Below are 26,459 nucleotides of genomic sequence, written 5' to 3' on the forward strand. Positions count from 1 at the left end.
TGAAATTTTAGTTTGTACTGACTTTGCTAGTGCTTTTTATGTAGCCTGTTGTAAAACTAGGCAAATATCTAGGTAAGTTGATGTATCCCCTGGAAGACCTCTGGGTCCTCCCGCAGGGGTACGCGTACCCCCGGTTGAGAACCACTACTGTAGAGGTGGTGGGTGTGTGAGACTTACAGTGGGTGTGTCTGGGGCAAAGTACACAGGTATCCGGGGCTCTAATCAGACCTCTCTGATAGTTTAAAGAGAGGATGTAGGCTCGGTTCAAGGACTGGGAAAAAGTTTGGGTTGGCTCTTACTTTGCCTGACCTGGTTTGACATCTTCCAGAGAGAGTACCTATTTGATATGCATCCAGTATCTTTATTTTGAAAGACAAGAGATTAAAATTTAAACTACGTGTGTGTGTGTGTGATGTATAAGCTTTGGAGAAGGTATTTAATGGCTCTTTAGGCTTTGTGGCATGGGAGGCTTAACTTTCTGCTTTTGCAGTTCGATTGTCAATGTGCCTGGAGAATCTACCCTCCGACGTGATTTCCTGAGACTGCAGCAGGAAAACAAGGAACGTTCGGAGGCCCTTCGGAGACAGCAGCTGCTACAGGAACAGCAGCTCCGAGAGCAGGAGGAGTACAAGAGGCAGCTGTTGGCAGAGAGACAGAAACGCATAGAGCAGCAGAAAGAGCAAAGGAGGCGGCTAGAAGAGGTAGAAATAGAAGTCTGGAGCTAAGGTGGCAGAGCTCCTGTTATGCTTATTGTCCCAAGAGCTTAAGAAATATTCCCTGTATATTGTGCAAGAACAATATATATCCATTAGCTAAGATTTTCAAAACCAGGATCCTAAAGTAAGGCTCTTACATCCATGTGTAGACGTGGTGGTCTGATTTCCAAAAGTACTGAACACCCTGCAGCTCCCAGGAGGTAATTGATTCCAAAAGCCTAAATGCATTGCCTTGTATTTTGAATGGAGATAATTGTGTATGTCTATATCTATTGCTATTCAAAATACGAGGTAATTGGCCTAGAGACTTTTGGTGTAGCTGTACAGAAGGGAAGACTTTTATGTTTAGATATCAGTGTACAGCTTTCTTAAACCAGATCAGGCCACTAAGATGGCTTTTAGAAATATCTGTCCATGGTATGTATCAGAGTTCTTTTAGAGCTTTCTTGCACATCTGCATTTGGCACTAATGCATGGTGGATGGCAACCTATATTTGATGCAGGGCAGACTCGTGCAAGATATGGGAAGTAATTGTCCTGCTCTAGTTGGTACTGGTGAGCCCCTCTGTTGGGAGTAGTGTGTCCAGTTCTGGACAAATTGTGAAGAGAGTCCAGAGGAGAGCAACAAAAATGATGAAAGATTTTGAAAATCTACGTATGAAGAAAGGTTAAACAAAATAGGGCATGTTTAGTCGTGAGAGGGAGGGCACCTTTTTAACAGTCTTGTATGTTAAGGGCTGTTTTGCAGAGGACTGTGATCAGTTGTTCTCCATGTTCACTGAAGATAAAACAAGGAGTAATGAGCTTAATCTGCAGCAAGGGAGATTTAGGTTAGGTACTAGGAAAAACTTTGACTACACCTCTACCCCGATATAAAGCTGTCTTCGGGAGCCAAAAATCTTACTAAGTTATAGGTGAAACCGCATTATATCGAACTTGCTTTGATCTGCCGGAGTGCGCAGCCCCGCACCCCGGGAGCACTGCTTTACCATGTTCTATCCGAATTCGTGTTATATCGGGTCATGTTATATTGGGGTAGAGATGTATAAGAATAGTTAAACTCTGGAATAGGTTTCCAAGAGAGGTTGTGGAATCACTGTCATTGGCGGTTTTTAGAACAGGTTGCACAAATACCTGTCAGCGATGGTGTAGGTTCACTTGGTCCTGCCTCAGTGCAGGAGGCTGGACTTGAGGCTTCTTGAGGTCCCTTCCAGGCCTACAATTCTATGTGTGGTAGCATAAAGGTATATGGTATAGAATACCCATTATTCATTTTATAAATGTCATAGGTAGCAAATCATACATATATACTGGATTTTTTCCCATTTGTCCTGTAGGAGACATGCCATTTTCATACATTTTTGTATCTATATCCATCTGAATTTCTTAACAAAACTCCAGGTAAATTTTTGCATATTTACTCTTTGGGATATACTGACTGTTTGCTTACATAGTTTGTTTGGATTTTCTTTCTCAAAAGTTTTTTGTACATCACCTTGTCCCTTGTGAGTCTATCTTCATTATTTTGTTTCTAAACATTCTTTATTTAAATGGTCACGCACGACAGCTAGTAAGTAAATAAAAGGTTCTTTAGGACCTGACAGATGGAAAGTTTTCTAAAAAATTTTGCAGACCAAAACTGAGTCTGGGAGATGAAGTGAAACCAATCATTTGGCTCTTCAGGAAGTACAGGGTCAAATTCCAATTGTCCTCAAATGACCCTTGTTTGATTTGCTGTTACAGCTGTTCATTTGGCGTGTAGTTCTTCATCAAAGCTATCTAGTTTTCCAAGCACTGATAATGTTTAACAGTGCAACGAGGACCAGATTAGCTCCACATAGTATATCAAGTTTACATATACATTTACGATTCATAACTTTTAAGATTTGCATTATGTATTAACCCGATAAATAATGTAACATAAAATTAAAAAAAGCTTTGCAGGTTACCTTAAGATGTTTTTCTCAACCCCCTTCAAATGTGTGAGTGAATTTACTGCTTTTTTAAGGAGGAACTGATGGCAAGGACCCAGCCATACACATGCAGTAGGAAGGGGCCATGCAAGCTTCTTTTCTCTTCTGTCTCTCCCCCACCACCCTCAAACTGCCAAGATAAATATCATTGTCATTCAGGTCTTGGCCTGTCTTAAAGAGACTGGCAGTTGTGCAGCAATTATATTATTTGGTCATAAAGGAGACTGGGGAAAGCTAAAATGAGATGCTTATTTTTTACTTGAGTCAGGATTTGAATTAAAACCTTTGGGGTGACCCTAATCTGATGACTAGCTAGTCCCCTGCATGATGTTGTTAATCTGAAATCCCACTTAATACAAAAGTAAAACTTTTTTTTTCTTTTAAACATCTGAAAACTCTAGTTCCAGGCATTTTTTTTAATAACTAAGTGGCGTAACCCATTTAATCTGCCATGATCAGTATGACCTTTTTAATCTGAAATTGCTCTCAATACAAAAGTAAAAATGCTGCAAATAACAGAAACAGAACAATGTGTCTGTTTGCTAGAAAGAGTCTTAAAGTTTAGTTGAAGGGATTATTTAGGTGTTAGAGGGTATGTGTAAATACACGTCTACCCCAACATAACACAACCCAATATAACACGAATTTGGATATAACGCGGTAAAGCAGCGCTGGCGGGGAGGGACTGCACGCTCCGGAGGATCAAAGCAAGTTCGATATAACACGGTTTCACCTATAACGCGGTAAGATTTTTTGGCTCCCGAGGACAGTGTTATATCGGGGTAGAAGTGTATGTGCAAAACTTAAAAAATGAAAATGCTAAATCAGGTGGAAATTGCATTTAGGTCAGTCTCACTCTCTTCAAAAAGACCCTGTAAGTGAATGTTCTTATGTATTAAAAAAAAAAAAAACCCACAATATTTGATGTATCCTACCTCCTTCAAGGATGTATCTGTGTGGAGATATGATTAGTTTTCAGTCTTTAGATAGTCTGTCCTTCACTTGACTCTTCAGTTTATTCCAGCATAAGCATGTTGGATAGCTTTTCTTTTAGATTATAAAATCATGTTTTCTTTTGCTTAAATATATTCTTTCACCCTTTTTAAAAAAATCAGAGCAATTTTTAATAATTTGCTACTGCAAAAAAGACTTCAAACTGATCGATTACAATGTTAGCAACATAGTGACGCTGCATATTGTGGATTGATGCATTTGTGACTAGAGTTCCACAATAGGCCATGAAGAGTTCGAGGAGAAAAACCTCTGCATCTGCCAAATCTATAACTGCTGCCATACTCCCTCACTTTTTATGGTGAAATTGCCATACAAGCTTTTTTAGAAAAAAAGCATTGTCATCAATAGGAAATTAGTTTAAAAAAGAAAATGGCCTCCACCAAAATGCTTACAAGCAGTTCTTCTGAACTTTTTTTGTTTGGATCTTCTATTCTTGGAGAAGCATCTATCCATCTGAGAGATTCTTAGGAAAACTTTAGCCAGAACAAACCTTCTTTAAGAGGGTGAGGGGAAGAAACATTCTTAGATCACATTAATATTGTGGCACAGAGTGATGAAAGCCAAGAAACCAAAAGGATGAACCTTTGTTCTTAACTTACTCTGTGTTATGAAGAAAGAAAAGCTTAATAACGTGAGTTAAGAATAGTGTTGCTTTCAAATCCCCTGGCTTTTGTTGGTTTGGGTTTCTGGTGCTGCTTTTGGTTGGAGTGGTGGAAGTTGCATTTTTTTGCATTTGTGTTTGACATTCACTTGTGAGAATTAGAGGAACTTTTTAGACCATAGGTAGTCTTCCTGGACATGTTGCCGACATGTCTTTTTTTTCTTTTTCCTTTCTTAAATTAAAATTGAGCGCTTGTTCTTACAATTCTGGCACAGATCCTAGACAGTTTTGACTGAGACTGTGTTTAGGACATGTGCCAAAAGTGCATTATTCTTAGCAGTATTAGAGAGAAGATTGCTTTTAAAAGGCATATAAGTGACTACTGAAAACAATTGTTTCAGAGACCTTATAATTTTTGCATTACTTAGAAGGAGGAAATTATACATTGCTGAAGTGTAGAAGATTATATGAAGCTTTGCAAGTTTTTGGTTAGACATATGCTTTTATATAACGATCACTTGTATGACACTTAAGACTTAGGTGGTTTAAAAAAAGAAATCTGAGCTGTCCTAGACCTTTTTTTTTTTATTATTATTATTTTTTTTAATGTGCCTGCATCTGAGCTGTCCTCTTCAACAAAATGGAAAAAAGCAATCCTGAGCTTGAAGGGAATGAAGTAGCATCAGAATTAGTGCTTGGCAAAACTGAGTCTAGTTTTGATTTTGCAAAATGAGAACTAGTTGCGATGCAAGTCCTATTGTACCTGAGCCTCCATGACTAGATCTCCTAAGTGCTACGATAATACAAATAATAAAAATAACCTCCACAGTTCAGAGGGTTCTGATATAATTGGTTCCAATTTAGCTGGGCACAACTGAGGTGGAGGGGTTGATTTTGCCAGGGCTTTGTTTTACAACACTGAAAGAGGAATAGTTTCCATCCAGGCTCCACTTTATTTGAATTGCCCACATTTTGGGTTGGTTACACTCTGGACTCATGTCTAATATGATAATTTTATCGTCCTCACCCCACCTTCAAGTACTCAGTCACCAACATGAATGCATGTATATATCTACCTTTATGTGGATATAAGACAGCAATATAGAGGTGTTTTCTTGTGTGAGCTAGGGTACTGTGTTGTTTTATATGCAGACTAGCAGTTTGCATGTGTAGCTGTATTGCCCCCTTCTGGTAAATCACGATACACAGCATAGTATGTGAGCTCAGACCTATAAAATCATGAACCATTATGACACCTGAGTTGGAATGCGTTATGGGTAACATTAGGAGGACAGTTGTCAGGATCCTAGCAGTTTTATCATTGCTCTATCTGCACCTCTTAGAAATTTCCTTTCAGCACTCCGTAGCTTGCCTTTTCTTTAGTGGCTAGTTGTCTGAAAATAATCTGCTCATCTGACATACAGCATCACGAGAGGTTGGTACTAGACTACCACATCTCTCGTCCAGCTAAAGAAGATCTGAAAGACTGTCTTTAGCCACAGTGCAACAGCCTATGCCCCCTAGCTAGCTCAGTATGTACAGGAACCCGGCTATATACCATATTTTGTGTATTTTTTGTGACTTCTAAGTGGAGGTATAGTAACTAATGTACTTATTTTTAAAATCAAGAAGGAAATTATATAAGCAGCACTTACAGTTTATATCTTAGACCAAAAAAATCTATCATGAGTGAACCTTCCTAGGGCAAGCCACTGTGAACATACCCTGTCAGTATTCACTCCTCAAAAAAAGTTTTTTAAAACCAGACAGCGAGGTGATCTTAGGTTAAAAAGCACAAGTGCATAGTGGGAGGTCAGGTGGATCGTCTTGCTTTAAAAGTAAGGAAATCTATAGCTTGCTAGTAGGATCATTACTCATGTCGAAAACCTCTCTCAGAGCCTACTCTATTTTTATCACAATACATCTCTCCTCACTGGTTGAAAATAATTCTGTGTATTTAGTGTTTGCTGCTTCAGTGGCTTGGTTTTCACAGGCCATATTCAAAGAAAAGGAAGTCTTTTTTATAAGGTGTGCTCTGCATACTCGGTGGACCTTGGGAAGGTGGTGTTTTTGGTAAGCAGTGCCAGGTGCCTAGACTTCCATTCATTTAGCACGTCAACTAAAGTGGTGCTAACAGGAAGGTAGAACTGGAGTAGAGAAACTCCATCCCTTTGTGTGCTTTGGCACCCGGACAACAGCATGGTTGTGCTTCAGAGATTTGCTTTAAGTGCAGACTGGTGGCAGAGTTTGTGTTTCTTTATCTTCTAGTGGGTGGTAAACATGCACTGTGGATGTTGAAACTCAAGATTTTTTTTTTTAAATAGAATTTTATTCTTTTATTTACATCATGGTATGGGAAACTGGCATGTTCCTTGTGATGGGACCCCCCGGGGTGCAACCTGGACTGTGGGACCACTGAACCCTCTGTCCCACCAACTTTGGGGGATCTCCCACCCCGTGATGCTGTTGCCACTCTACAAACCTCTGACAGGTACTGCACTTACATAGACCTCCACAGGCAAGGGCACATCCAATTGAGTTACATGAATGCTTTGCCAGCCACTCACGAACCAACAAGAGAGAGGCTCCAGTCAATTCCCCCCCAGCCTTGCACCCGAGAACTGTACCATCTTGCCCTTGTCAGAAGCCTGACCAGTGTAAGTTCATTACCCAGTCCGCCCCTCCCTCGATGTGGAAAGGACACACTAGCCTTTGTAAAGTGAGCTGAGATTTCCCAAACACTTCAACCAAAGCACAGTGTTTTAGGTAAAATATAAAACAGATTTTTTAACTACAGAAAGATCACTTTTAAGTGATTATAAGTAGTAAGTGTAGAGATCAAAGTTGGTTACCTAAGAAATAAAAGTAAATTCACAATCTGAGTTCTATAAACTAAACTGGATTTGAATCAAGTGCTGTCTCACCCCGACAGATGGTACAAACAGTTCGCAGAGCTTTAAAACACAAGCTGGAACGGTCTTCCAGCCCAGGACCACACTCTCCAGTTCAACGTCTTTGTCCTCCAGACCTGTTATCAGGTGTTGAGTTGTGGAGGGAGTGAGCCCAGGTCATGATGTCACTTCCTGTGCTTTTATTGTTTCTTCCAGCTTGCTGGAAAGATCTTTAGCTATGATGTGTCTCCATTGTATTTGTGTTGTTTCTGAGATGATTAGTTATTGGGAGAGTGGATTCCCTTCAATGGACCATCAGTGCATCTGGCTACTCCACTGTTGTACCTGAAAGGTTGGCTGTGGGCATCTCCCAACCTCACAACGTATTTCAGTTACACACACGTAGGAAAACTTCCATAACTTCACATACAATGATAGCACATACAATCCAAGAGGATATTAATGTTCAACAGATCAAGACTTTTAAAATGATACCTCACAAGGAATACTTTGTACAAAACGTATTATATGACAGTGGTGAATATGGGGGTTCCAGGCTGCTGTTCTGAGGTACAGAGTGCCACACTCTTCCAGTCAACTTTGAACTCCTTTGTTGTTGTTCGTTTGTTTGTTGCTATCTTATCAGGCGTTTCTATTTATAGTCACTGCTGAAAACCTCTCCATAGCTTCAAGAAATGATAGATTCATCTCATTAAAATGACCCAAACTGTGCCCATCTTCCAAGGAATGAAAGACACTGGTCCATGATTTGCAATATATCCTGTATCGTGTCAATAAATACTGTTCGACAGAGAGACTGTGTCAGATTGAAAGGGCAATATCTTGTGAACCATGAAGATGAGAAACACATGCTGGGATTCTCGTCTTCCCAATGGTATACCAATTCCATTTCTAGCTCTGGTATGTCATGAAGATGGATCTTAGAACTGCATTATTCTCATTATCTATCTTTCTTTCTCCAAGCTTATTAGTGACACTAACCAAGCAGCTGAGTGTCTCGTGAGCCAATAAATTGCATATTAAGGATTTATATAATTTGATAGCTGGTATAAAGTATTTCTTTTAGGTAGAGCAAACATTGTCTCTATCTCTGACTTGATTTTTAGCTGTCAGTATTTTGAGAATAGCTCAAGTTGAAATGCGGGAGGAGGCTAGCAAGAAAGTAATCTGAATAATATAATTTTAAGATCTGTTGTTATGACCCGACAGGGCTATAGATACTGCAACAAACCAGCGTAGTTTATTTATTGCTGGCCCCGCAGCAATAACTAGAAAGAAATGTTGATCTATGATGACTATTTGTGTCCAGAAAGTATTTTTGTCTTTGCTTTTTGGGGGTCAAGAAATTAAGCCTAGAATTAATTTTTTAGAAAAAATTATGTTTAAGAAGTGTTAGAGCAATTGTGTATAAGAAGAGTTAGAGCTAATAAACATGCATCTTAACTAATCACAGTTTGTTGCCTCTTGCATTCTCTGGACAACCAAATTGTTCTGCTTCATAATTTAGAGCCCTTGAGACTTGATTAGCCAAGAAGCACCTGAATGTTTTCACTTAAATACAGAATTTGTTTGACAAGAGATTTGTAGATTCTGAAACAAAAGAGCCCACTTAACCCTTTTTAATATGGTTTAAAAAACAAGTAGTAAAACCTAAGAACTCCACTGTTTTCCTGAGCTGCCTTTACTATTTTTGTATCTCTACTCGTTGAAGAGAAGTTGTTTAAATCAGAGAAATCTGGGTGCCTACTGAGAGGGAAAAGTGCAAAGGTTGTGTGTGTAGAGACATCTAGAATACGTACTGGAGGAAAGAGCATAATTATGTCTAATGAAATTGGAAGAGAAGGAAGGTGGTGGTGAATCCCAGGTGACTCTAAAGAAAAGCAGGAATGCTGCCAATAGATGTGGTGTGGGTGTATATGAATAAATATCTCTAAGAAAGCCATGTAGCTTTCAAAAGCGCTACTAGTCAAGAAGCACTGGAAGCGTAGAGCATTAGCGATGTATTTCTGAGCCTTAAACTGCATTAGTCACCTTCCTCTCAACCACTCTCCTCTACACCCGGGGCAAAGTGTTGATCCCAGTGGGAAGAAAAAAGCAGTTGCATTTTTACTTACTGTACAATGAGCAGTCAAGTTGTGTGTGTACTTAGTAAAGCAAGCAGCAGGTGCAGGAAGAGAGGGGAGTGAAGCATGGCCTTTAGTGCTTCAGTATGCACAATTGCAGAGAGAGCACCTATAGCCATGGCCATGTGAACTCCATCACAGGTTTGACTAAATTCTCTGCCAAGGCCCCTGCTCACTGTGGCACTCTTGCTCAGCAGACTGATGATTCGGTGGCAGCTTCAGATAAACTAAAAACTTGAATTTTTATTGAATTAAATGTGAAAAAGAATAATCATTATAGTTATCTCCTGTTACAGGCCTTCTAAATTTTATTCTCAACAAGTTGTAGAATTCTGTATTAGAAGCACGTAAGCACATTGTAGAAATTGTCAGGGGAGATAGGTTTTGGCAGCTAAGCAGGAGACAGCTGGGTCTCTTGGCACTCGAGGACGCGTGGGAGGCAGTTTGAGATTTTGAGGTAGGCTCATTAGCTGGACGGTTCCGCTACAATTATCAGCAGTTAGACTGAAGCATAAATATCAGTCTTGCTTACTAAGTTTGTGCTGTATGGACATGAATCTATCAGTTCACACCTCTCAGAGCTATTGTTCAGGGTTGTCTGCAGACTCATGCAGACATCACTGCACCAGCTTATATTTGATTCATGTTTGGAAGCTTATCTCTGCGACCATAAAGATGTAAACCCTGTGTTTCTTGATTTTCAGAGGTTTAAAAATAGGTGCATTTTATGTTGTGGAAAGGTGAGGCACTTCTGGGCAGCCTCAGTTCTTCATTAACACATTAATTCACTGGCAAAAAAATGTATGGCGCCTTTTCATCAGTTAGGTTGTTGCACCAGCAGTTAAATTCTTAGCATACAACATATCATGTTGACTAAAAAGCTTATCAAATATTCATAGGATTGTTATTTTTGCTGCAAGTGATCCAGAAAGGGATTATTTCATTTCATTTTCTTTTTTTGGCAAAATTTGGATAATGGGAAAGGCTGATGGAATTCAGAAGGTGACTGATTGTATATTACTACCTCACTGCATTCTTTCTTCAAAGATGCTTGAGTTTGAACTTTACATCTGGTCTTGGGGCAGCAGCAGCAGTGAACCCCTTAGTGTTTGGGAAAATGTTATATGCAGCCTTGTGAAGAAGCTCAAGAGTATAACTGATGATGTCAGGATATTTGCCTTTTATGTATGCAATAGTTTACTGCACATTAAAGAACACTCTTTTGTTAGTTGCTGGGGCCTACAAACTTTACTTACCAGCCTTCCAGTAGAAATCAACCCCAGCTTTCTCTCTTTGGTAACCATAAAAGTAACGTTTTATTTTTCCCCCCTGCTCTAGCAACAAAGAAGAGAACGGGAAGCTCGAAGGCAACAAGAGCGTGAGCAGAGGCGAAGAGAACAGGAGGAGAAAAGACGGTTAGAAGAAATGGAGAGGAGGCGTAAGGAAGAGGAAGAGAGGAGGAGAGCAGAGGAAGAGAAGAGGAGAGTGGAGAGAGAGCAGGTGAGTCCATGGTACATGTGCATTAGGTTTATTATTCTATTTTTTTAAGAATTAGTTAAATATAAAAGAACTAACACCGAGGAGTCCAGCCGACCTCTCTGTTGTCCTTGACAAAAAACACAGAAAAGTAGAACATAAAGCTCTACGGGGACCTTCATGTTGCTTGCAAAGTGAAGTCTTAAATGTCACCCACAGAAGGCTCTGAGCTAAATTTGCACCCAGCATTTGACTAAAATCCTTTGAAGATGGAATCTGCAAATACTGAAAATGGGTTCTTGATTCTCCTTGTTGAACAGTAGTTCTCACAGGATCAGCCAGGTCCAGAAGACCTCAGAGGAAGATAGACATATTATTTGTGATGCTTTGGCATGCTGGATGAGTTAAGTCAAAGGCTTAGTTATAACTCTGAATACGCGGAGTTGAAAAATGAACCCTTAACACTATATTAATTTGAGTTGTACAGTATTTTCCTTTTCTATGTGGTGGTGGTGATGGGGGGGATCCACAGTCATGTATGCCAATTCAGACAACATTTAGAATATCTTATGTACTGTAAATGTGCTCTTAATGTTTAAAGTACAAGTGAGGTCTTTCAAACTGTCACTGAGCTGTGGAACTTATGCATGAAACCTGCACACTTAAAAACCCTTTATAAACTTTAATCAGGGTAATTACTTTGTGTGCTCTGTAAATATTCATTCCAAATGAAGGGCCCAATCCTGCTTTCACAGATGTCAATACCAAAATTCCCAGTAATTTTGGTGGGAGCAGGATTTGGTCAGAAATATCTCACATCTACTTAAAGGTTTGGTACCTTATATTATGGACTGTTGCCCTTCTGAATGCAATGGACTTTTTGTTTTTGTTTTAAGACATTTTGGAGTGATGGGGCACAAAATAAAAGTTTGAGCCTACTGGGATGAATCAATGAAGCGTAATTTGCTTTTAGGCAGATGCCTTTTATCCCAAGTAGCACCTTAAAATGTACAGATGCTAATTATGAAATCACAGAAATGCAGTGGCAATGATGGCAAACATTACCTGAAACAGTCAAATTGTGCCGCTACATGTTTTAAAGAAATGTAACACATTTCTTCTTTATTTTTCTTAACCTGACCTGTGGACTTGCCAGGGTTCCTGTGATAAACTGGTGTACATCATTGATCTATCATTAGACTTTTCTGTAGCTCCCGTCTCCATAGCACTGACCCATTAATTTCTTTATGCATACACTGTACGTGTGTGTGTATACATGTTGCACGCATGCATATATTACATACTTCCATTATTTGCATGATAGGATGTTATCTGCTTGGATAGGGTGCTTCATAGTTAGAGTTGGTATGGGGGCCTGGTGACATAGTGGGTAAACGTATTAGCTTTTGACCTCTCGATGTAGGCTAGGTCACAAGAGAAAATGAGTTTGTTTGGTCTAAAATCTGTTTCCTAGTGGATGTTTGTTTGTGTCATAACCATCGCATAATTCAGCAAGATTGGCAGTGTCTGCTTAGGAGAGGCTTCTGATTGGGCTAGTAGGGGAGATGGCAGGTCAGATGTGAGATTTGGCAGAGCCCCCGTGGGGAAGCTTGCACAAGGTCTGCCTATACTAAGCCTGGCTCTTGCTGTTGCTAACTGTTCATCACACAAGTGTGAAACACTAATTTTTAATCAAACTTGCATGTGATTTGTGTTGGCTGTATTGAGTAAGACTTGCTGTGTTTAACTCTCAAACTTTTAAGTGCATTTGCTTCTTTTGAAACCACTTTCAAAATACATAAACAAGCTATGGCCCATGCCCTGAATATTACAGTAGTCCAAACCAGGATACACCAGCCAACTAAGAATTTTAGATTATAGGGTTTTCTAAATTGTTCTCTAGGCATTAATCCAGCACTAAGGGAATTTATTACTAAAGATGACTGGGAAAGTAGCTTGTGGTGTTCCACTCAGGTGGTTCTGATGCATTCCTTTTGAATAAATTTATTGCTGGGTAATTTCTATGTGACAGGAGTATATCAGGCGACAGCTAGAAGAGGAGCAGCGGCACTTGGAAATTCTTCAGCAGCAGCTGCTCCAGGAGCAGGCCATGTTACTGGTAACGCACTGTATCTGTTTTGTTCAGTAGCTATAGGATTCATTCATCTGGCCAGTCCTAGGCTTCCCTTAGTCGGACACAGCTGCACCTACTGTATGAACAATGGAGCTTGATTAAAAGGCCATTTATGCTAGTGTAGTGGGCTGACAGGCACACATGAGAAGTACTATGTGGTCATACTGCTTTCTGTGCAGTAAGAGGAGGATTTATGTTAAAGTTGAACAGTTTTGGTTTGGTGGTCAAGTTTTTGAACAGACCTTGGCATTCAGTGAAGAACTAGAGTGCTTATGCTGCAGATCAAAAGCACATGATATGTAAATCAACCCAAGGATACAATGGCCTAGTGTTGTTCCAAATCATTGTTTCTTGAACATTACAGTGGATTTACTTTAAATAATTTTGTATTAAAATACATTTTGCTGTAGCTCTCCAGTTCCGTCAAGGATAGCAAAACACTCTCAACTTTCCCAACAGGAAACATATATGCCATTTTGGTCCAAGTTAGTTCTCTATACCTTATACTTAAGGGAAAAAAAATGCATTTTGGTTAATGGGATGGAAAGGGAAATACCTTCCATAAGTTCTATGTCACATCTTGAATTACTCACACGTTTTCTCAAAGGAATACAGATGGCGAGAGATGGAGGAGCATCGACAAGCAGAGAGACTCCAGCGCCAGTTGCAACAGGAGCAAGCGTATCTCCTGTCACTGCAGCATGATCATAGGCGGCATCAGCAGCAGCAGCAAGAAAGGAATAAACAAAGCTATCATATCCCTGAGCCTAAATCCCATTATGAACCTTCTGAAAGAGCACGTGAGGTAACTTTTGCTCTCTGATATTATTCCCATTATGTGCTCCTCTGACCTCAGTGATCAAACATCATCTTGCCAGCTATGATTCTGTTATAACGGGGCTCAAAAGTACCAAAATGAGATGTTGGGTAGTCATTTCAAAAGTGACGTAGGCTCTTATGAGGCTCACTGTGGAACTTAGAAGCCTAAATCACTTTTGAAAATTGGAATTAGGTTTTTAAGTCATTTAAGGTACATCTGCACAGAACAAAACAAAACAAAAAAAACCCCATGGCAGCGAGTCTCAGAGTCCAGGTCAACTGACCCAGGCTCACGCTGCAGAGCTAAAATTAGCAGAGCAGATGTTCTGGCTCAGGCTAGATCCCTAGGCTCTGAGGCCCAGGGAGGCTTATATATAAAGGATGGAAAGAAAAGTTCTCAACGAGGGCAGTAGTGAGAACTGGTTTCAAGTTTGTTAAATCACAGTAGTTTCACCTACTTCATAGTGGACATGTATTTTTATCATGAACAGCTGTACTTCAAGTGCTGGTCCATCTGTGTATGTCACTGTGGGTGCGCATGTGCTCCATGCAGCTGAAGTTATAGAATTCTTGCAAGTAGTGTCTGCTGGTCTGCGCATGTGGCCTGGTCTTCCTTGTGCTTCCAACTGAAGGAATAAAGAGTGGAGCAGACCGACTGTCTCTCCAGTTCCTTCTTACCACTGCATGACCTTGGTTGGAACCTCCCATGTCTGCAACTCTCCTTTGGATTTCTTCAATCTGTAAATATTTCAAAGATTGCCTTAGTGCCTTTTGTGTATAGTTCCTTACAATTAGTAAGTTTTTAATAGTTTTTATAGATTTTACCAGAGTTTTTTTTCCTAGTTAGATAGATTCCCCGCCTCCCACATTGGATTATGCCATGGAGTAAGCCGTGAGGCCACAGTTGGATTCAGGCTGAAGGATTCCAGGTACATTGGCTTGAATCAACATGGAATGTGCCTCCCGTCATGAGGTCCGACTCTGTTGCAGAGCAATCCATACCCACAGATGCCCTGTTGTGGTCTGATTGGGAAGGCAAAGAATGCTTGTAGAAGCATAAGAACAGGTCTTCCTCTATGTTTGCTTCAAAGACGTCCGACACAGCTCTGCCTAAATCGAGCAAATCTGCTTGTTCAACCCCTAAGGGCTACTGCTGGCGGTACCATCACTGTCTTTTACTCTGGCCACATGGAGCCTCCCTCCTCTGCCCCCTTTGGCACGAGTGGATCCTACCCCTTGCTCTTGGGAGGTCAGAGACCTATAACTATACCAGAACATGTCTTTGCTCTTCCCGAGCTTCAGTTTCTCCCAGCATCAGGACCTTTATCAGGAGATGTTACTGTTGACAGAAGCCTATCCCCTCTTCCATCTGCCATCTTTCTTCTGTCGGAACCATTGGTATCTCCATTGGATCCAGAGCCTTTCTTCTCTTCTTTGGGAAAATCTGAACCACCAGAGGAGCTATCATCTTCTCCTCTGAAACATGTTAGTTCAGATAGGAGATCCAGAGCCTCCTTTGTACCAACCTCTATCTTGACATTTGCCCCATGCTATGGGGACCCCCACAACCTCCTCCTGACCCAGTGTACTGGCCATACTGGGGAACCTGGGACCCATATGCCAGATATACAGAGCCCATGCTTTCTGCCATTGAGTCACTCCACCATTCCACTCCAAGGGAAAAGTCAGAATTTCCTCCTGACCCCATGGAAGAGGAGGACTAAGAACCATTTCCGCCAGTACCAACAAGGTTGTCATCTTCAACTCCTGATGAAGCATCTCCATCCCTTCCAGATGACCATAAATAGCTCAGGATTTATTGCAAAGGGTGGTAGAGGAACACCTGATCTCCCTCAAGGAGGTTCAGGACCCTCAACACAAACTCTGGGATATCCTGCAAACCACTAGATCCAGTCAAATAGCAGGTCCAGTTAATGAAGCTAGTCTGGAAGCTGCTAGAGCAGTCTGGCATACATCAGCCACATACGCCGCAACCCACAAGAAGGCAGAGAAACATTATTTCATTCCAGCTAAAGGAGTGGAATTTCTCTTTACCCACCCTGCACTGAGCTCTCTGGTTGTATAGGCTGCTACAGAGATATCTAGACAACATCATCTTAAAACAAGGAGGCTAAATATCTTGTTGGGAAGAAACCAGCCTTTTTCTAGCCTTCAGTTTCATATAGCGAGCAATCAGTCTAAGACTAAAAACAACTATCTGAATGATTCCAAATTCACAGGCTTAGTAGACAAATTACCACAGCAAGACAGAGCTTACTTCCAGGCTCTTATTGAAGAATATAAGATGGTGGCCAGAACCACACTTTATTCAGCGGTTGATGCAGCAGATACGTCGTCTGGGTCAATGACAATGACAGTTATTGTGGATATTTCTCTGAAAACATCCACTCAGTGTGCAGCAGCAGTCAAAAAAGTGAACAGAATGTTGGAACTCATTAAGAAAAGGATAGATAAGAAAGAAAATATCATATTGCCTCTATATAAATCCATGGTACGTCCACATCTTGAATACTGTGTGCAGATGTGGTCGCCCCATCTCAAAAAAGATATATTGGAAAAGGTTCAGAAAAGGGCAACAAAAATTATTAGGGCCATGGAGCATCTGCCATATGAGAAGAGATTAATAAAACTGGGACTTTTCAGCTTGGAAAAAAGATGCCTAAGGGAGGGATATGATAGAGGTCTATATGATCATGACTGGTGTGGAGAAAGTAAATAAGGAAGTGTTGTTATTTACTCCTCCTCATAACACAAGAACTAGGGATCACCAGATGAAATTAATAGACAGCAGGTTTAAAGCAAACAAAAGGAAATATTTTTTCACACAACGCACAGTCAACCTGTGGAACTCCTTGCCAGAGGATGTTGTGAAGGCCAAGACTATAACAGGCTTCAAAAAAGAACTAAATAAATTCATGGAGGATAGGTCCATCAATGCCTATTAGCCAGGATGGGCAACGATAGTGTCCCTAGCCTGTTTGCCAGAAGCTGGGAATGGGTGACCAGGGATGGATCACTTAATGATTACCTGATCTGTTCATTCCCTCTGGGGCACCTGGCATTGGCCACTGTTGGAAGACCAGATACTGGGCTAGATGGACCTTTGGTCTGACCCAGTATATGTATGTGTGTGTGTGTGTGTGTGTGTGTGGTAGAGGGGCCCACTGACTCTCCAGCCTATGCGGGAGCTGTGGCAATTAACTCTGGTGACCAGTCAGTAACTCTCGGGCTGAAGCGTTGACAAGAAGTGATTATTCAAAGTAAATCCTCTGTGCCTCAAAATCCTCAGGAGGAATCCTGTTTGGGGAGGAGCACAGCCAGTTGAGGTGGTGGCTGATAGCATGATCAAGCCAAAGTGGGTTTGCTCCCCACTCCAGTGAAGTCCAAGAAGAATTACAAACCCTCCTACGAGGGCTCTTCAAATTCCAAACAACAACAAAAATATCAGAAAAAAGATTCATCTTACCCCTGGAGTTGGACCTGGAACACTGGAGGAAAGCTCAGCTTGGAAAACAGGACTAACCCTTCCATTGTCCAGACTGAAACAGAGCCTGTCTCTGTCTGGAAATGTATAGACCATCCCACTTTCAAACACTGTTGTTTCCAATCAAATTCAGATAGTGCAGCCTGTATACGTTCTGAAAGAGACATCACACCTCCTAAAGCTAGAGGCAGTAGAGCCTGTCACTCAAGACAAAAGGTGCTCAGGGCTTTATCTTATTTTCTTCATATCTAAAGAAAAGATTATAGTGGAGTCGGGTCTATTTAGACTTCAGGAGGCTGAACTGGGCAATGGAAATGACAAAATTTAGGATGGAGGCTCCAGGTTCCACTATTGTTGCAATCAATCCAGGAAACATTTTACTTATCAGTGCACCTGGCAGAAGCTTATCTACATATACCCAGTCACTATTACTGTTTGTCATCTGAGGTTGTCATAAAAAAAAAATCTCACCAGAGCATTATTGCCAGGGAACCATTTTCCTACTTCAGGCACATGGGTTCATATTAAACTTATAGGCTCCCCTGGATCTTCGATGAGGATCATCCACGTAGAAGTTGAAATAGACACAAGGAGAGCTAGAATTTCCCAATGCAGGAAAGCTTGGACAGGAACCAGACAATTGTCTCCGAGCTGTCACCCCTCACTTGTGCTACTAGAACAGGGTTTCTCAAACTTTTTTTTGCTGGGACTCTCTTTGAAAATATTTCAGACCGCGATGACCCCTGCCAAAAGTGATCACCCCTAGCATACCATGCCACCCTTACTTCTGCACTGCAGATGGGGGCGGCGCTGCCTTCAGAGCTGGGTGCCTGGCCAGCAGCCGCTGCTCTCCAGCCACCCAGCTTTGAAGGGCTTGGGCTGTCAGCCCCGTGCATGGCTGACAGCCAGCGCCTCGGCATGCGCGAAGGCTGATAGCTCGCGACCCCCTGGTAATAACCTTGCGACCCCCAGTTTGAGAACCACTGTACTAGAAAGAATGATCCATAATATCAAAAAGAAGGAGGTCCAGTCATTCTTATCACTCCAAAATGGCCAACAGCACCATGGTACTTGGATGTAGTGGAGATATCTCAGAAGGCTCCATTCCATCTTCACAGCAGGGCAGGAACTCCTGTTCTAGTGTCCCGCTTCAGGCTACCTGAGTCCAACAGCTGGACTATTGAGCAGCAAGTCCTAAATACGTTGGGATGATATGCCAAAACAGTAGAGACTCTTCTAGCCTCACACAGGCATTCCTTTTTCTTGGCGTACAAAGGGGATCAGACGGATTTCTCCTACTGATATCAAGATAGAAGATCAAGTCTAGAAAACACAGCCTTCCAGCATTATGGATTTGGGCCTAACACCTTCACCAGGGCATGTCATGATTCATCACTAAACACTAACATAAAGGGATGAGATTCTTTACATCTGATTATTGGTTTGAGATAATGTGCTGCTTTGTCTTTCCTACCCGAGATCTACTCATAATGCTACAAGCTCTAACAAACCAATCCCTGTATATTTTTTTCTTGAGCCTCCTTGCATTTTCCAAGAGGATACAGTAGCTCATGGTATTCCAGGGTCATTGGTAGCCAAAGTAAACTCTGTTCCAAACCTCACAGGAAATCATTCTTCCTTAATTTCTCCCCCAACTTCACCACTTTAAAGAAAAAGCATTAATGATATTGGATGTGAGGAGAACAGTTTTTAAAAAACATAGAACTGACCAGTTCAGGGAAACATAGTTATTCACTTACTACTACCCTAATGCTCCGGCCTGAAATCATGCAAATGCTCCACAGTAACATGGAACAATTCCTTCATTGCAGAAGCATATTCAGATAAAGCAGTGCCCAAAGGGGATCCATAGTGGCCTCTTGAGCAAAAATCCACAAAAAGAAATCAATCCACCTGCCACCAGGTCACCTCTCAACACTTTCATGGAGTAGTGCAGGATTGATCTCTGTTCCTCTGCAGCAGATCCTTTGGCAGGACGGTGCGCCAGGCAGTGATTCCAAAACAGATTAATGCTTCTAATTTTAGGGAAGTGGAAGAACATTTCATAGACTCATAGACTTTAAGGTCAGAAGGGACCATTATGATCATCTAGTCTGACCTCCCGCATGATGCAGGCCACAAAAGCTGACCCACCCACTCTTGGAATAATTCTCTCCCTTGACTCCGCTGTTGAAGTCCCCAAATCATGATTTAAAGACTTCAAGTCGCAGAGAATCCTCCAGCAAGCGACCCCTGCCCAGCAAGCAACCCCTGACCCATGCTGCGGAGGAAGGCGAAAAACCTCCAGGACCTCTGCCAATCTACCCTGGAGGAAAATTCCTTCCTGACCCCAAATATGGCGATCAGCTGAACCCCGAGCATGCGGGCAAGATTCTCCAGCCAGACCCACCGGGAAAAGTTCTCTGTAGTAACTTTTAATATCCCATCATTGACCATTGTTACTAATTACCAGCGATGGCACGTTATTGACCTATTGACTAAAATCACGTTATTCCATCAAACCATCCCCTCCATAAACTTATCAAGCTTAATCTTAAAGCCAGAGAGGTCTTTTGCCCCCACTGTTTCCCTCGGAAGGCTGTTCCAGAACTTCACCCCTCTGATGGTTAGAAACCTTCGTCTAATTTCAAGCCTAAACTTCCTGATGGCCAGTTTATATCCATTTGTTCTCGTGTCCACATTAGTACTGAGCTGAAATAATTCCTCTCCCTCTCTGATGTTTATCCCTCTGATATATTTAAAGAGAGCAATCATATACCCCCTCAGCCTTCTTTTGGTTAAGGTAAACAAACGGAGCTCCTCGAGTCATACGACAAGTTTTCCATTCCTCGGATCATCCTAGTGGCCCTTCTCTGTACCAGTTCCAGTTTGAATTCATCCTTTTTAAACATGGGAGACCAGAACTGCACACAGTACTCCAAATGAGGTCTCACCAGTATAACAGAACCAGCACCTCCTTATTCCTACTAGAAATACCTCGCCTAATGCATCCCAAGACCGCATTAGCTTTTTTCACGGCCACGTCACATTGCCGACTCATAGTCATCCTGCGATCAACCAGGATTCCGAGGTCCTTCTCCTCTTCCATTACTTCCAGTCGATGCGTCCCCAGCTTATAACTAAAATTCTTGTTAGTCATCCCTAAATGCATAACCTTACACTTCTCACTATTAAATTTCATCCTATTACTATTACTCCAGTTTACAAGGTCATCCAAATCTCCCTGCAGGATATCCCGATCCTTCTCCGAATTGGCAATACCTCCCAACTTTGTGTCATCCGCAAACTTTATCAGCACACGCCTACATTCGGTTCTGAGGTCAGTAATAAATAGATTAAATAAAATCGGACCCAAAACCGAACCTTGAGGAACTCCACTGGTAACCTCTCTCCAACCTGACAGTTCACCTTTCAGTACGACCTGCTGCAGTCTCCCCTTTAACCAGTTCTTTATCCACCTCTGGATTTTCATATCGATCCCCATCTTTTCCAATTTAACCAATAATTCCTCATGCGGTACCATATCAAACGCTTTGCTGAAATCGAGGTATATTAGATCCACCGCATTTCCTTTGTCTAAAAAATCTGTTACTTTCTCAAAGAAGGAGATCAGATTGGTTTGGCACTATCTACCTTTCGTAAAACCGTGTTGTAATTTGTCCCAATTGCCATTGACCTCAAGGTCCTTAACTACTTTCTCCTTCAAAATTTTTTCCAAGACCTTGCATATTACAGATGTTAAACTAACAGCCCTGTAGTTACCTGGGTCACTTTTTTTCCTCTTCTTGAAAAGAGGAACCACATTAGCTATTCTCCAGTCAAACGGTACCACCCCTGAGTTTACCGATTCATTAAAAATTATCGCTAACGGGCTTGCAATTTCTCGCGCCAGTTCCTTTAATATTCTCGGATGAAGATCATCCGGTCCGCCCGATTTAGTCCCATTAAGCTGTTCGAGTTTGGCTTCTACCTCGGTTATAGTAATGTCAACCCCCCCTCCTTTATTCCCATCCGTCACGCTGCCATTATTCCTAAGCCCTTCATTAGCCTCATTAAAGACAATGCAAAATATTCGTTTAGACATTGTGCCATGCCTAGATTATCCTTAATCTCCACTCCATTTACAGTCTTAAGCGGTCCCACTTCTTCTTTCTTTGTTTTCTTCCTAGTTATATGGCTATAAAACCTCTTGCTATTGGTTTTAATTCCCCTCGCAAGGTCCAACTCTACATGGCTATTGGCCTTTCTCACTCCATCTCTATATGCTCTGACCTCAATAAGGTAGGTTTCTTTGCTGATCCCTCCCATCTTCCACTCCTTGTACGCTTTCTGTTTTTTCTTAATCACCCCTCTGAGACGCTCGCTCATCCAGCTCAGTCTAAATCTCCTGCCCACAAACCGTTTTCCCTTTTTCGGGATACAGGCCTCCGACAGCTCCTGCAACTTCAACTTTCCCATCTATCTGTCTTCCCTCTCTCTCCTTACTAACTTTTCCTTAATACACACTTTGTTCCAGTTGTCGCAGACTGGGAGAGGTAAAGATCCAGAATGGAAACTTGGTCACCTGATTTCCTTTCTGGGACTGACCCCTCTTCCAGTTGGTGTCACCCAAAATAAGTTCTCCACGTTACTATGCAATAGCCTCTATCTGTAGGGCCCATCTGTACAGTTAACACAGATAAGATGGTAGTTCAATTCTGTTTATTCTACTAAATCAGACTGTTATGTTGCGATAGAGCTTTGGAAATACTCACCTGACATGAGGGCAGAAGATCTGTCGTCAAATACTGCAGCCTTATGCACAAATCTGACCTGTATTTGCAGGAAGAGAGGTGCAGTCCAAATATTTTGGCTTGTGGAAGAAGTAAGTTCTATGAAATAAATCTATCTATTAAAAAATCTTCCATAGATTCTTTCTTTTAGTTAGAACTAATATTATATGGAAAATATTTTTTTAAGTTATAAAGATAATGGCTTTGTTTTCATTTATCTTCCTGTCTTACAAGCTGAGAAGAAAACACTGTTGATCAGTAAATTTCTCTAGTAAATTGGAGTATTATAACCTGTATTGCCAACTATTGCGATTGTATCATGACTCGAGCAATTTGGGTGTGTTCTTGGAAACATGATGAAAGGCTGCCCACTCATGAATTTTCATGTACTCAAAATGGCCACCATCTCCTATTTCTGTCAATGGGTCTGTAGCTAGCAAGATGGCCACCATTTCCCTACAGTCTATCTGCATGTGAAAGTGAGGCTGCCCTTAATAAAGATGGCTGCCATTTCCCCTCTTTTTAGTGAGATTAAAGCCATGTCCATGGGCAAAATGATGGTTTGCATGGTTCAGGGAGCTGGCCAGGATACAGAGACTATGATGAACAGCAAAGACTCTGTAAAAGAGGAGAGCGAGGGGGAGGAAGATTTAGGGTTTTTGGGGAAGGAGGGGCTAGAAGTGGGTCCACAGCAGGTGGAGGCATGGCAGGAGTTGGTAGGGGAGGGAAAGCAGAGGTGGAGAAACAGGAGAGGGAAGGGAAGAGTCAGGGGAGAGGGAAAGTGATGGCAAGTCTCTGACAGCAATGGCATAGCCAGAATCTAAGAGCAGGGAGAGCAAACATAAAAAAGGCACCCCCACCCCACCCATGGCTCCTCCTCTGGCCACACACCCCTTGGCTGCTCCACGCCGCCCCCTCCCCCCCAGCTGGCTCCTCCGGCTGTGCTGTCCCCCCCTCCCCCCATTGGCTGCCGGCTCCTCCAGCTGCTACACCCCCCCTTGCTCCTCCGGCCACGGCTGTGGGCCGCCCTGCTGCGCCCCCTCTCGCTCCTCTGGCCGCGGCTGCAGGCTGCCCTGCTGCCCCCCCCCCCCCGCTCTGCCTCCTCCGGCCGCGCCCGCCACCCCCCCATTGGCTGCGGGTCGCCCTGCTGCGCCCCCCCACCTCTCCGGTCGTGCCGCCCCCTCCCCAGGGCTCCTCCGGCCATGCTGACCCCCCTTGTTTGCAGGAGTTCAGCACCGGCCGGCAGGCGAACCGCTTTTTGAAAATGTGCTGTGGGGAAACGGCTGCTTCCCCTGAACCCCACTTGCTACGCTACTGTCTGGCAGAGAAGTCGGATAGAGAGGAGTGTCAGGGAACGGTTGCTCCTTGCAAAAGGCTAAAACAATCACATATTGTGGCATTAACAGTTATACAAACTGATATAAGTTTAAAGTTCTTTAATACATATATCTATAACTCATCTACCCTAAAAAGTTTGCAAGTTCTGTGTGCAGGTGTGAATGGTGATGCATTAATTAGGTCAGCGATTCTCAAACTATGTACCATCCATTCCTCCTTTTATCAAAGGAAATAAACCAGGAGAGGAGAGACTAGAGACAGCACCAGGAAATGGATGGCAGTTTCCCTGTATTAAGGGTGAGGAGAGGATAAGGGCAGTCTCCATCCAGGGAGAGGCATTTTTGTGTGCACTAAAGGCTGATGTTCCAACCTAAAATTCTCACTCACATTAGTTGAGGAGTAGAGAAGACAGACTAAACAATGTGATTTGATGGGGTTTTTTACACCTGAAAAATTATGATCTCTTGAGGTTGACAAGACTGTATAAGTTTTTCATTGTCAAGGCATGTCTCACTGCCTCCACCCTTTATCCGGGTACGTATTCCAGTCTAGACTTACCTGCTATTTTGCTCCTTCTCGTTCAGCATTTCACGTACCTGGGGAAAGTTTTTCTTCAAACATAAAATGTGTTTGTAAAGAAAGAGAGGTGGTTGCTCTCTTATTCCTACATACTCCACTTCATTGACAACTGCTTCTAACATTCTGTAACTTTGGTTTAGGTGGACGATAGATTTAGAAAAACTAATCAGGGGTCCCCTGAAGCACAGTCCAAACAGACGGGCAAAGTGTTGGAGCCACCAGTGCCTTCAAGATCAGAGTCCTTTTCCAATGGAAACTCAGAGCCTGTTCAGCCTGCACTGCAAAGACCAGTGGAACCCCAGGTAAAAGCAGAAAATCTTTGAATGGATGGAGAAAACTAGAGGCCCCAATTCACTTAACTTTAGGTTTGAAGATCTTGGCATATAAAAATACATATTTAAAGTGTATTACTACTTTTCAATGTGACTTATTCAACAGATTGGCTCTCTGATTGTATTCAGAGTCATGCCTGCTTATTTTAGTGATAAGCATGTGGGTTTCATTGCTTTTTACTTCTGAGCAGAGTCAGCCTACCTAAGAGAGCTAGCTGCGTTCTGTCGCTACCTGTGCATCAGCAGAATGGTTGGTTGGCTTCATTCCAGTCAAAGCTACAGTGAGGTTAGACTGGTCATAATGTGGTCCAAACAGCATTTTATTACTGGAGATGATGTCCAAGAACAAAATAACCAGGCTTGACTTTTACATCCCTGTAGGAAAACTAACTAGATGCAAGAACAATTGATTGTCTTGGTTGTCCTGTTTCCTAATGAATCTCTAAATTTTGGGAGCCTGTGGTTTATCGAGTTTAGAGTATGAATGTACAAATAAATACAAGCTAAGATTTACAAAAAGGCTAGATATAAAATTTAAATAAATCAGTTTAATTAAACTTGGCATGCAACTTATGTATCCATGCAGAACATAAAATGTTGCCTTTTTTTCTTTTGATAAGTCTATACATAATTGACAGTGATGACTAAAACTGTCCCTGCTTACCTTGTTGTGACGAACTATTGCAAATGTTTGGGACAACTGCAAAATCTGATCAGAAGGGAGAGTGGGAGGAATCGTGACCAAATTTAATCCTCAACTCAGATTTTCCTGGCTTTCAGAGAGACTTGTAGCAGTATTTGATAATCTTGGGCTTGTGTGTGTTACTTTATGCTAACCATGTCAACTATTTCTGAAGTCCTGCCTTTGACTTGTACTCAAATGAATCTGTCTCTTGCACAGCTTTGTGTAATAAAACAATTCAATAATACATTTATAAAGCCAAATAGAGAGACCCTCATAAAACTAAGGTTAAATGCTAACTGTTGATTGAGTGGGTGAAAACAATGTATCCTAGAGTTATATGATCTTATCTGGAAAGGGTTTTCCTCCTAATCTGTTTCAGAAAGCATTTTTCAAACAAATGGCTTACTGAGCTCGCAATTGAGAGGGGAATAGGGTGGAGGGGCAATTTGAGGCTTACAAATAGAACTGCTAATGGATCTTTAATTATGGAGCTGCTGCTGTGCCTCCATCGTGTGTGTGTGTGTGTGTGTACAGTATATGATATATATGGTGAATGTATAATATGCATTATATATAATATGTAACATAGCGTATAATATACATATAACACACATAATATATAAATATATATTATATATGTAATATATATAGAAAAATACTGTAAAGGAATAAAGGCTTTCGTTTTATGATCTTCCTTCAAAAGTTTTGTGTTGTCTTGTAAATTTAAGATTTTAGTTATAATATAAATCAGAACATATTTAGGTTTGCACATTTGGCAGTATTCCTAACTTATGGATTTCTTCACTTTGATATCTGCTTCAAATTGTCTATCCAACAGGTGCTGCTATCTAAGACCTGCTCAGAGTCCAGTGAAGCCAGAGGAAAAGCTCCTGTTGATTTCATTGGGCTCTGGATCAGGCCCATAGTGCAGATCTTATGTTTATTTTTTTCCTGGTTACTAGTGTATGTGTATTTGGAGAGTGCACCTCACCAAAATGCATACATCCTGTGTTCTAAGTCTGTTATGTTCTCTGGGCACCTTCCTTGCTTTTTGATTCCACCTCACGCTTGCCTTATGCCATAACCAATTTGTCTCTCCCTACCCACTCGCCTTTATTCTGTTAAAAAAGCCAGTTGTACAGAGCGCATTGAATGTTTTATGTTTTGTTTTCTTGTAAGGTACAGTGGTCCCATCTGGCATCTCTCAAGAACAATGTTTCCCCTGTCTCGCGATCCCATTCCTTCAGTGACCCTTCTCCCAAATTTGCACATCACCATCTTCGTTCTCAGGACCCATATCCACCTTCACGCAGTGAAGTGCTAAATCAGAGTTCTGACTCTAAGTCGGAGGTACCTGACCCCACTCAAAAGGCTTGGGCTAGATCAGACAGTGACGAGGTGCCTCCAAGGGTAAGGAGTAGAAAGACAGAAGTGTGCTTTTTTTTTCTTTTTTAATTTG

General features: G+C 41.8%; 1 protein-coding gene across 7 annotated transcripts in view; it reads left to right on the plus strand.

Moving 5' to 3' along the window:
- The window catches only part of MAP4K4 (mitogen-activated protein kinase kinase kinase kinase 4), a 251,981-nt gene that overhangs the window by 178,530 nt on the left and 46,992 nt on the right, over positions 1 to 26,459 (plus strand). For 3 of the 7 annotated variants that reach the window (XM_034757996.1, XM_034758000.1, XM_034758002.1), the window contains 6 exons: positions 491 to 701; positions 10,678 to 10,839; positions 12,848 to 12,934; positions 13,557 to 13,754; positions 24,124 to 24,285; positions 26,180 to 26,410. In XM_034757996.1, coding sequence (XP_034613887.1) covers positions 491 to 701; positions 10,678 to 10,839; positions 12,848 to 12,934; positions 13,557 to 13,754; positions 24,124 to 24,285; positions 26,180 to 26,410 — 1,051 coding nt within the window. The remainder of the gene's footprint in view (positions 1 to 490; positions 702 to 10,677; positions 10,840 to 12,847; positions 12,935 to 13,556; positions 13,755 to 24,123; positions 24,286 to 26,179; positions 26,411 to 26,459) is intronic. The other 4 variants (XM_034758001.1, XM_034758003.1, XM_034757997.1 and 1 more) reach the window with 3 other exon arrangements.

Source organism: Trachemys scripta, chromosome 1, assembly GCF_013100865.1.
Source record: "Trachemys scripta elegans isolate TJP31775 chromosome 1, CAS_Tse_1.0, whole genome shotgun sequence".
Lineage (NCBI taxonomy): Eukaryota > Metazoa > Chordata > Testudines > Emydidae > Trachemys > Trachemys scripta.